General features: G+C 45.5%; 1 protein-coding gene across 1 annotated transcript; it reads left to right on the top strand.

Annotated features, from left to right (window-relative positions):
* Positions 1-243: 243 nt before the first annotated feature.
* six4b (SIX homeobox 4b) lies at positions 244-11,444 on the top strand. Its single transcript, XM_012824762.3, has 3 exons — positions 244-3,225; positions 5,255-5,892; positions 8,606-11,444. The coding sequence occupies exons 1-3, from the start codon at positions 2,441-2,443 to the stop codon at positions 9,136-9,138; spliced, it is 1,956 nt and encodes a 651-aa protein (XP_012680216.2). The 5' UTR covers positions 244-2,440; the 3' UTR covers positions 9,139-11,444.
* Positions 11,445-11,900: the final 456 nt, after the last annotated feature.

The raw sequence follows: 11,900 nt of genomic DNA, 5'->3' as shown, positions 1-11,900 counted from the left end.
AAGGTCTAAGTTTGTGTGTGCCTGTGTGTGTGTGTGTGTGTGTGTGTGTGTGTGTGTGTGTGTGTGTGTGTGTGTGTGTGTGTGTGTGTGTGTGTGTGTGTGTGTGTGTGTGTGTGATTCATACACACAAACAACAATTGGCATGATTAGCTGTCCAATGGCAAACAAAAGTTGTTTGAAGATACTCTGAATAAATAGATAGATAGATAGATAGATAGATAGATAGATAGATAGATAGATAGATAGATGGATAGATATTTTTATTACACAATGGAAAAGGGAAAAAAAGATGACCACCAATGAGATTTAAAACCCCTCAATCACAATAATTGCATATATTCCACACAAAAAGCATCAGAGTTAATACATATTTAACATATGTTTCACTTAGTGACAAAAAAAAAACCAACAACAATGAAAACAAGGTAAAGGTCCATTTAAGGTGCAATCCTCGATCCTGCTGAAAGTTCGTTAATATTTGAACTCAACAGCCTCTCTGTGCTCCTGAGGCAGTGTGGCTGATATCTCTTACTCTGAGCCCAATTGTTTGTTCCCCATTTACAGAACCAGAACAGTGTAAGAACCCTGGAGGTTTTTTTTAGCACACACACACAGAACGTACAGCTAGAGAATAGTAAGGAGAAATTCACTGAATTTGACAAGACGTGTATTGGATCATAATCAAGGACTGTGCCTTTAATGACTCTGAAAAATGTATCCTAGGCGAAGTGAGCAAAGGCTCCTGGGTCAAAAAGAGAACTAGCAGTGGCACGTGACACTATGCTTAACCCACAGACCCTCCCTCGGTCCACACTGGAATCCTATGGCAGGGGGCTACTGGCTACTGTGCAGACTAAATCATATCAGCGCCCAAGTGTAGCCAGGGCACAAAACTAAATACAGGGGCACGTTGGGTTCAGCCATGCCATCCTCCCCATCTTCACATGGGCAGTGGCAGCAACACAACACACTGCAGTGCAATGCAGTGGGCACACCTCAGCGGTGACCTTGGCACCAGCTGGGCGGCATGCACATACCAGAGAGCATGTGAATGGGCAACTACCTCACTTTGGGAACATGCAGTGCCAGGTAGTGGTGGTCTGTGAGCTGGGTTTTAATTTTAGGAGGTTAAGTTGGTGTGATGGGCTCTACCCGCTAGAGACTCTCTCTCTCTCTCTCTCTCTCTCTCTCTCTCTCTCTTTCTCTGTCTCACTTTTGCAAGGGGCTTCAGGGGCTCTGTCAGCTGCTGTGGACGTTGGCTCCCATACAGACAAAGCTGTTCCTGTAAACAGCATGGCGGCTGCCTGGAAAAAGAGTGCAATCCCCAGGGACTGAGAACTAACCCAACAGACGGGCAGACAGACAGGTTGACAGACAGACAGTGAGAAAGACAGACAAAGGTATTAGCAGAGACACTGAAAGTCCATAAGACAAATTCATTTTAGGAACAGTTTAGTCCATAGAATTTTGCATTAACAGTAAGTCTACAATATGACAATAAGATTACAATTACAATTTCAGATGGAAATGTTTGGAATATCGTGGGTATAAGTGGGTAGGTGAATAATACAGTTATAGATTATCAAAATGAATCACAGAATATTGATCTCTAACAAAAAAGATAGGCACACAAACATATGAGAAAGAAAAATAGTAAAGTGGGGGCATAGTAAAATTGTGGCCATGTGGAGAAGCTCTCTCTCTCTCAGGTTATTAATTACAGGTGAGTAGCTGAGTAAGAGGACTTGCAGAGCAGACATGATTGTTTGTGGAACACCGTGGATTATTTCTTGAGAACACTGACCACCCACCGGGTTTCCTTATCTGTCATCCAGAGCGGACACCTCGGGAAGGTGGTCAGAGAAAACAAGAGAAAGGCTTCCTAGGCCATGCCAATTGACGACTGGGTTATCAGTACATTTACATACAGTTCTCACTTTAACAAGATAAAGTTTATCAGAATGAGACTGTCAACCTAATTCGTTAGATTAAGTTGGCGTTACATGATGGGTACCAGAAATGTATTTCAGATTATAGCTGTCGTCTACCTCCGCCAAGGAGGTTATGTTTTTTAGGTGAATGGGATCACTGATCCTTAAGAAGAGTGTTTGCGTCCCGTACTCCGCAGGGGGCTAGCGTCGGTAGGAGCACATGGTTAATCGTTGGAATCGCACCTCACCTAGCGCAGGTATTCCACTGCTTTTTGCACGCCACGGTTGACTGACATCTTCAGCGCAAACATTTGTCCTAGGATCACGCTTGCTCCTCCCCCGTGGAGCCTGGTGTGGCGAATCAGAGTGCGCCCCGGATTTGGATCCCTTCCTGCTTGAAGCTGCGGAGTTAAACTTACGCAGGAACAGTGAGTGGAGATCTTATCCACACCGTGCCACGGCCAGATACCCGATCGTGCTTGGATGGCGGGTTGAAACCCGATCGTCTGATGTGCAGCCCAAAACCTGGAGGAGTGACTTACCGGGACGCGTTAAAAATGTCTTCTTCCTCAAGCGAGGTCATTTGCGCCGATGAAATCAAGAGGGAAAGCACAAGGGCACTGGAGAATCGGGGGAGTGTCAAGCTGTCAGTGCTGGACCCTGCGGAGTTGTCTATGGAGAATGCAACTTCGGCCGCAGCTGGCGATGCGGTCCGAGCCGAACTTTTGGAGTGCACCCCTTCATCCCTGGCCTTCTCTCCCGAACAGGTAGCGTGCGTCTGCGAGGCTCTGCTGCAAGGAGGAAATGTGGACCGCCTTGCCCGGTTTCTGTGGTCACTGCCGCAGAGTGATCTGCTGCGCGGCAACGAAAGCATCTTGAAAGCGCAGGCGATTGTGGCTTTCCACCAGGCTCGCTACCAGGAGCTTTACTGTATTCTTGAGAACCACAACTTCAGTCCGTCCAACCACTCGTCGCTCCAGGACATGTGGTACAAGGCTCGGTATACCGAGGCGGAGAAGGCGCGAGGCAGACCGCTGGGTGCCGTGGATAAGTACCGATTGCGCAGGAAATATCCTCTACCAAGGACTATCTGGGACGGGGAAGAAACTGTATACTGCTTCAAAGAGAGGTCCAGGAATGCGCTCAAGGATATGTACAAGCGGAACCGGTACCCGTCTCCTGCCGAGAAGAGAAACCTAGCCAAAATCACTGGGCTTTCTTTGACACAAGTCAGCAACTGGTTCAAAAACAGGAGGCAGAGAGACAGGAATCCATCTGAAGCGCAGTCGAAAAGGTGAGACAAAAATAGACTCGTGTAAATAAGTAGCCTGTTAAGTGTTCACATGTCATCATAAGCACTTAAAAAGAGCATAAAGAACACGCTATAGTTTTCAAACGTGTATATCCACGTGTTTGGTAATTTCATTGCTCCAAGTAGTTACCCTGTTCTCCCCTGTCTTTGAATTCATTGTCTGTAAAAGTACTTTTTCGCTTTCAAAAATAACACATCAACGCGATAAGTCTGTTGAAACCCCCCAGAAATTGACAGCACAAACCGAAATATGTGCTAGGCACGCTCCACTGTTTTGAAATACGAAGCTTTGACTGTTTAAATGAGGTGTCATTTTAAAAACTACACAGGGCGCCTCAAGGGCCAACGAATAACATTTCTTCAAACATATTGAAAGTATTACATTTAAATTGTCTAGGCTCTTACAAGCTACAATTGTAAAAAAGTATATTGTAGTTTGCTTCACACTTTAGGCTTTTGTAATTAAGTGCAATAAATATGTATTCTAACTAATGCAATTGGTTTATAGTTTTTAGTTTGTTGAAGCTATTGATTAGGCCCACCTATCTAAAATTATTTACAAACCCAAACAAAGGATAGTTAAGAAGGTAGCGTTTGCCCGGCTTTAAACCCCCCATTCAATTAACATACCCATTGTTTTTGTTTGTTTATGGATTTAAAGAGCACTGTTCCCCACCCTGGTTATCTGACCAGGCCATCTATTTACTATTTTACCTAACGTTGACGAACCACACCAGACAGCCCGTAACTTGAGGCCGTTAAGCGTCAGATCTATTTTTGTGTGCTTGTATCCTATATTTGTGTACTCTATTCTTCACCATGGGAGTAACCCTTTCGCGCACCTGGTTGACATGTCTTCGGGCCCCTCAAATGGGGGTTGAAAATACCTACCATTTGTCAGCGCCCACAAATGTCAATGTCATGCGTGGCCTTAGAACCGCTTTGGCTGAGTGTTGGTTTTATCATAAATAATAAATCTCACGTCTCGTAAATAGGGGAGGTCAAACTTTTCCGTCTACGTAAGGCGTCAATAGTTTTTCAGATGTGCAGTCAGTCAGAGCCAAAAGATCTTAACTCCAGAATGTCCCGTATCCGCAACGGAAAAAAAGGGAATTGGGATCTAGCGTCAATAAGGCCCTTTGTACAGCATGCCCACCCCGGCCAATCGCTAAACGACGGGCTTGCAGCTGCTTCGGTCACTAAAAGCAAGTTACCCTAAAGGCCGCTGAGAACGCTGGGCTTTTTGATTCGTGTCCCTTTGAGGTGGGGGCCCAATTTGGAAATCAGCAGTTTCTCATTTCTTTACGTGTTAAAATTCTGTATCAAATGAAATGCAATAAAATACGTTTAAGTCAATTATCACTGAAGGTTAACTTATTAATGATTATTAAGGTTATTAGAAGCAACACCTAACAACTCAATTACAGAATTTTTTAGACAACCCTTTTTTTCAAATGAAAGAAAGTAGGTATTTAAGCAGTGACAAGATTAATTTGAAATGAATGTTGTTATAAATGACTAGATATAATACCTGACAGATATTTAAATGTTATTTTGCATCTACTCACACACACTTATATTTAATTCTCTTTTAAAGCAACGTTTTTGAAGTTAACATGAAACAGACTCATACGAGAGTTTTACATCCTTGGCAGTACAAGAAGACTTTTAACAGTAACAGTCAGTTTGATCACCCCACTGCAGTGTATCCTGCTTCTTGCCACACAGGCCTCTCTCCATAAGCTTTCCATGATGATTAATGGCACCACATTTAAACTGGCACTTTCCCTTGCAGCTTCATGGATAGCTCTCTCCATTGCACCGCTCTATTGTCTATTGTTGTTTTGGGCTGTGTGCATGTAGGAGTACAAACCACTGACCTCAGTGAAAGATTTGATGAAGTAAGGCTGTTTTAAGTTAAACGTGGACGAGTGCCAAATAGCCGGTGATTTCTAATCAAACTCAGCTGCCTATACCTGGTGGATGTCTTTACCTTGCACTCTTATTTCAGTGAGTCTGATGGCAATCACAGCACGGAGGACGAGTCCAGCAAAGGTCAGGAGGATCTGTCTCCACGTCCGCTGTCAGGCAGCTCCACCGGTTCGGCTGCCCTGGGCAATGGCCAGTCCGTAATCTTCTCGGACGTGGGCACCACCGTCATCCAGCAGATCGGCGATGTGAAGATGGCGGGGGCAATGGGCTTCAGCAGCGATCTGTCCGGCGCCAACTCGCACTACATCAACGGCGGCGGTGGCTACATCCACCCGCACGGCAACAATGTGCTGCTCAACGGCCTGGGCACGGGTGGGCACTTCTTAACCTTTGACTCCCAGAGGGCAACCCTGGCGCAGGAGAGGCTGCAGGGTGGCGGAGGCTCCTATGCGCAGTTTTCTCTGGGGCTGTCTGATGCCACGGGAGGAGCCGGGAAGCTGGAAGGGATGCAGGCTCTAGTCTCCCACACGGAGGATGGGGGAGCGTCGTCAGTGGTCACCTTCACGCCTTCGTCTTCCTCTTCGTCATCCTCATCCTCCTCTACCTCTGGACTCGCACACCTGGGCAGCTACAGTGTGGTTCACGTCCCTGGCACGGAGGCCAGCATGAGCCTACCACCACTTCTACTTCCTCCCTCCTCCTCAGCAACCTCTCATGGTAGGTAAACCATGCTGATTCCTTGCTAATGCTGCTAGACATTCGCTGTGACAGCTAGCCACGGGCTATCATAGATATCAGGGCTATAACAATCATAGCCACCAGCTGTAACATCTTGATACATCTTTTAAGAAGCTGTAACAGCTGCCCATGGACAACAACAGCTAGCTGGGCTATCACAGTTACCCACAAGCAATAGAAGTTAGCTTCAGGCAGTTAGCCATAAGCTAGTGTAGCACTACAGACCAACATATAAAGAAACAGGCAGGCTTATATGTTCTAAAGGCTATGTAGGGGGTTTGTCACTGTTCTTGAAATGCACTGCTTTACAACCTTGAGCCATGTGAACAGTAAGAGCTAAATGCTACGTTTTTATTTTATTTTCACTATGTAGCCTACTGCACTCATGTTTTGCACCCATGTCAAACCCAAGTCATTCATCTCCCAGCCAGGTCAACACTGATGATCACATCCAATATAAATGCATGTGTCTCCCATAGACCAGTCCAGGCAATACACGAGTCAACTCGTCTCCTCCGAGCTTTACTTCTGGCACCAGGCTGATGCGGGCTTGTCAGGCTTCAGCTAATTGCACCATTACTTTCGGAGCATATTATGACAGCATGCTTTATGGAGTTTGGCTGGTCCAGCGCTGCAAACCCCCCTCACACATTTTTCCGTGCCCGTGGAAAAGTCATAGGTGATTGAATAAGTAACAACCGAAGGGGCTCTTCGGTAGTGTATTGTGCGTGTGAAGTTGGGCGATTTTTCGAGTGTTGACGAAACAAACAATAGGGATTGGAGATGGGTGACCAAGTGGCAAGTGGGAGCCATCCCAGTGCTATCCTCACCTCCCCTTACCCCTAACCACTCGCTAATGGCTCTTTCCATGAATATTTTATGGCCACATCAATGAAAGTGGAGTTGGCGATGGAGCACGGCGCTCCCACTGCAATCCTCTTCTTCTTCACCCTTTAATGTGCAGTTTATGAGCCAAATAAAAGCAAAGCCACCCTTGGCTGAACCTTTGATTTAGAAGGAAAACAGCTTAGCCCAATAGCTCAGTCATGAAGGGGGAAAAAAATTACATCTTAAAAAATATTAAAAAGTTGTTTAGCCAAAACCTCTATTCTCCAGCAGTGCTTACCCAGTCAGTTTTACAGACAAATCCAATGAAATACGTAGCCACAAAAATGACACTTTAGATTTTTACTCTGCTGCAGAGAGCTCTGAGTAGAGTTGCTTTAGCTGTTTGTGTCAAGTCATTTCCTTTGTTTATTTATAGTTTTGAGAAATAAACAAAAGGATTCACAAACACAAACAATATATTCATATTCAAATTTGAGCGAGTCATGGAAAGCCAGCTGCTCAGTCAACTGTGTCAACTCTCTGGCAAGCTGAGGTAGGAAAAGGGCTAGAAGATTCTCTCGAAAAGACTGAGGATAAATGGGTGGAGGAATGGAGAGAGAGAGAGAGCGGTAGAGAGAGAGAAAGAGAGAGATCTTCTGACTTTGTGATTATTTATCCAGTTTGCAAAGTCTGATGGAGGGAAAGGACCTGGCTGAGGGCCAGTGAGAGTCACCCAGGGAGAGACGAGTTCCAGGAACCACATTCTAATGCCCAGGGAAATTATGCTGAGCCTCGCCACAGACAGACAGAAAGAAGTGAAGAAGGTGTTTCATTTTACATTTTTACATTTCACAAGAATGGAAAAGCTCTAAGAAGACAGGAGGAGAAACACAAAGAGAGAGGGGGGAGGTAGAGAAAGAAAGAAAGAAAAAGAGAAAGACAGGGAGAGAGAGAGAGAGAGAGAGAGAGAGGGAGTGTGTGTATATGAGAGGGAGAGACAAAGACATAGCAAGAAAGGGAAAAGTTGGAGCCAGAGTATGTGTGAGTGTTGGTGTGTGTGTGAGTCTGTGTATATGTGTGCGAGATAGAAAGAGATGGGGGGAGAGAAGAGAGACCTCAAGAGAGAAAAGGAAAGAAAGATAGAAATAATTGATTAGGAGCGAGCCAACAGACACAGAAAAAAAAAGATTCCGAAAGAGCAAAAGAGTTCAGCTTTACAAAGAAAAGGGAAGAAGGGAAGAGAGAACCATGCCGTGTTTTCAGGAGAAAAGAGAGCAAGACTGTCTGTCTGTCTGTCTTTCTCTCTTATTGAAAGAGTAAGATGCATGGTGCTGTGTGGTGGTAGAATCGTTCTTTCCTCCTCTGCCCTCTCTCTCTCTTTCCGTTGCCTCTCTCTGGGGCCCGCCGTAATGAGCTGTGAGGAGAGGGGCCTTCGCCAGCCCACATGGAGGGCCCCCGACCCCCCCCCCCCCCCCCCCCCCCGTCCCCACCCCACGCCCTCATAAACCCAGATGAGGTGACAGGCCGAGCAGTGGCAGAGTGTGGGGTGAGCCCTGCACACAGACTCCCCGGGCTGATGAAAAACCCCCGGCCCTCTGTCCCCCTCTCCTCTCCCTCTCCCCAACCCCTCCATCCCACCATGACATTTATTCCTTTAGCAGATCCTTTTATCTAAACCAACATACAGTACAATACCAGGTACTGATATCAGGTATATGTTTGTTTGTCTATAAGGGGCATATATTTAGTGTGTGTGCTGCTCCGTGGCATGGAACCCACAATCTCGCTGTTGTTAGCACCTTGCTTCACCAGTTCAGTCCCGGGCATCCCTAACCCATCTTTCCTCCTTTACCCCCGGCTTCAGGCTCAGCCCCCCTGGGTAGCGTGGTCAGCGATACCCCCCAGCAGAGTCCCCCTGTCCTCTACACACTCACCCAGGCCGTGAAGCAGGAGCCCCTGGAGTCCGGCGCGGGACACCCCGGCGGTTACTCCTACCAGACGGACATGTCTCTGGACCAAACTACTCACATGGGCTACACCGCCTCGCTCTTCCTCTCCTCGTCATCCACCTCCTCCTCTTCCTCCATCGTCCCCGCCGCCACCACCACCGTCACCTCCGCCCTCTCGAGCGCCGAGGGCCTTGCCGGGCAACACCACTCCATTCGCATCCTCCACCACGCCGGGGACGTCGTTGGCAGCGGGACGACGTCCGGCCTGGTGCCCGCGGACTACAGGGACCACGGTGGCGTGTTATCCCTCTCCGAGTCCCTGGAGGCGGCAACGGGGCCTGGAGCGGCTGGTGCGGTGAGGGCGGTGTGTGCTGAACTGGAGCTGGAGGGCAAAGAGCTGGCAAAGTTGCAAACTGTGCAGATGGACGAGGACTGCAATGACCTTTGACCTCTGACCCCCCCACCACGGCAACCTGTCTCTCCCTGTCTCTCTCTAAACAGTGCAGTTGGTTTAACAGAGGAGAGCCATCGCACTCAGAGGTGAGTGTGTGTAAGGCACGGGTCTTCCAGAGTGTGTCTGTCTTCCTGTTAGAGTGTGACGCTCCTACAGCTCACGGTTTCCTGAGCGCTAAGTCCATCTCATCCCAACTGTAGAACGAAATGTGAAAGAAAACGTAACGTGTAGCAAAGAAAATAAAACAAACAAACTAACAAAAAAACACAGGACAAAACAAAACAGTGCCTTGTTGTCCGAACAAATGTGGCCCCAGTCATCGCAACTCATTAGCCGACGGCTGCAGAATGTACCAGGTGACGCTCTTGACTTTGAGAACATTATTTCATGGCACATCTTCTACACCGACAGGAGAGGCCCTGTGTGGTGGGTGAGAGGTGAGGTGAAATCTATGACTTGACATCAAGCACAGTGTACAAACTTCAAAATGTGGTACAACCTTGTGTGGCATAATCCTGTTGGATCACTCTCTTTCTCACTTGTGATAGCAGCGCAGATATGATTGTTGTTTTGTTTTTGGTTGGTATTTTTTATTATTCTTTGTTCTTTTATTTTTTGGAGTGCTGACACTAATGTGAAGACTATGTCTTTTGTTATTTTAAAAGCTACAAGGGCTTGTATTTACATTTGACTGTGACACAGGGTGAACTGACTTTACATGCAAATGCCTGTTTTAAAGTTTCCCATCAAACTCAACTCAGCCCTCAAGTGTAACTGGTCTTATGTGCCTTTGTCATAAAGATAGAATCATTATAAGGTCATATTATAGTAGTTGACAAGTCATGGATTTACTATGTTGTTTTGGGCAGAATTTCGTACCCAAATTTAATGAAAATAGTCAATGGTAGTACTTTTTAAACTGTGTGAACAAAAAGTTTTGAACATTTCAGGTTACTAATGTGTAAGCACATCAATGGTTTATGTGCACAGAATAGCCCGGGCCTCGTTTCCCAATAGCGATAAAATGTAGTAGTTACGAGTGTTCTCTACACAAGATTCGAACGAACGTTCGTTCATTTTTACAAGCATTTCCCAAACAAGCATGTATGTGAACGCACGTGCCCTGCTCATATGTAGTACTTAACGGACGCTGTCCGTGTAAACAGTGCTGAAATATCACTTCATTTAGTGATATCAGGTGACATCACAGCTGCCTTTTCAACTTCATAGGACCTACATGCTAATTGACTTAAAGGCGAATAACCTTAAACATCTGCATACCTAACTTAAGAATACACCATCTCCATGTAGGCCTATGACACACACACGTGAATATTTCTAATGAATAAAAAATTATGATATTACACTGTATTCAGATTTGTTCGTGGCATAACGTGTCAACATATTTGGCCTACTCAAGATATCCATTTTCATATCCATCTGTTTTTCTCTCTGATGGAACTTCGTTCCCCAATCTCGTCTTTCGCACCAACATGTGAGCTAGGCCTAAGGCCGACTTAATGTAGGTTACAATTTGCCCCCCTGATAAAAAAAAGATATAAAAAAAGATAAACTTAGACAAATGGAATTAGTAGCGACTCTACCAATGTCTCATTTAATAACTTTGACAATAATGTGTCCATACTTTAATCATATTTCTATGAGCTTACATTTTTCATAAAAAAAAAGCTCAAAGCTGATTGACTACAATAAAATCTAATAATGGACTGGAACATACTGTTGAAATAACTATTGATAAATATATTGTTAGCTGTAATTACCATGTACGTCCTGCTGGTGACCCCAGCGAGAAGTCCCTGTTAAGAAGCTCTTAGCCGTCTACGACTGTTTAGGAGCCCATGCAAATGTTTGTGCGTTTTCTACTTAGGTTACTATACGTTTGGGAAGCACTGTGAAAATGTAAGATGATTCGGAAAAGGGACTCTACGAACTACTTAGGCTTGCAATGCTTTTGGGAAACGAGGCCCTGATTGTCTGTTATTGACTTTTACAGGCATAATGTTAGCAACATGACAGTATGCAATATATATGCAATTCTTATCAAGCTACCACAGATTCGTCCAAATATCTTGTACCAAAAACGGGCTGGAAAAATTCATCAATGGAATTTTTTTTAAAGAGAAAAAAAGGCTTGAAATATGAGTTCAATGTTTAGAAACGATAAGAGCGTATTTTTCTAAACCATCACCCCCATTAAATCTTTATATTTGTACAGACAAAATGAATGAGTCTCCTGGATTTTCTAACTCGACCGTTGCACTCAGACTCTGCACAGCACGCTTTATGAGGGAACAAGAGAGGAAGTGACATCACCTGAAAGGAATCGGGCCCATTTTGGGGCTCTAGGTAAGCTGTCTCTCTGTGTCAAACCGATGACAGGTGTGACGTCAATCCCCAAAGAAACTCAAGAAGGCGTCCATTTAAAGGGATTACGAGCCGGACCTCCAGTAGGTTCTGGCTATAACCACAGACATTACTAATGCATGGATGTATGCATATGCAGTTAAAGCAAGGACATGGAGGCCCCGGCTCGTATTCTCACCGTGGGCATCTCTGTGATCGTTTGCCAATGCCTGTCTTATGCGACCGGCTCAGAGAAGTTTGCCGTTCCAAGTGTCATGTGTAACCTTAGTCATCATTCAAAGGTCAAGCAAGAAGCCAGATCACGCCAGGAGAAAAAAGTTAGACGATATATGTCGACTATTATTTTCACCCTTCACATATAGTGGAGCAGC

Source organism: Clupea harengus, chromosome 15 (genome assembly GCF_900700415.2).
Source record: "Clupea harengus chromosome 15, Ch_v2.0.2, whole genome shotgun sequence".
In the NCBI taxonomy this organism is placed as follows: Eukaryota; Metazoa; Chordata; class Actinopteri; order Clupeiformes; family Clupeidae; genus Clupea; species Clupea harengus.
Note: the sequence above shows the minus strand (reverse complement) of the source record. Positions and strands in the feature narration are given on the sequence as shown.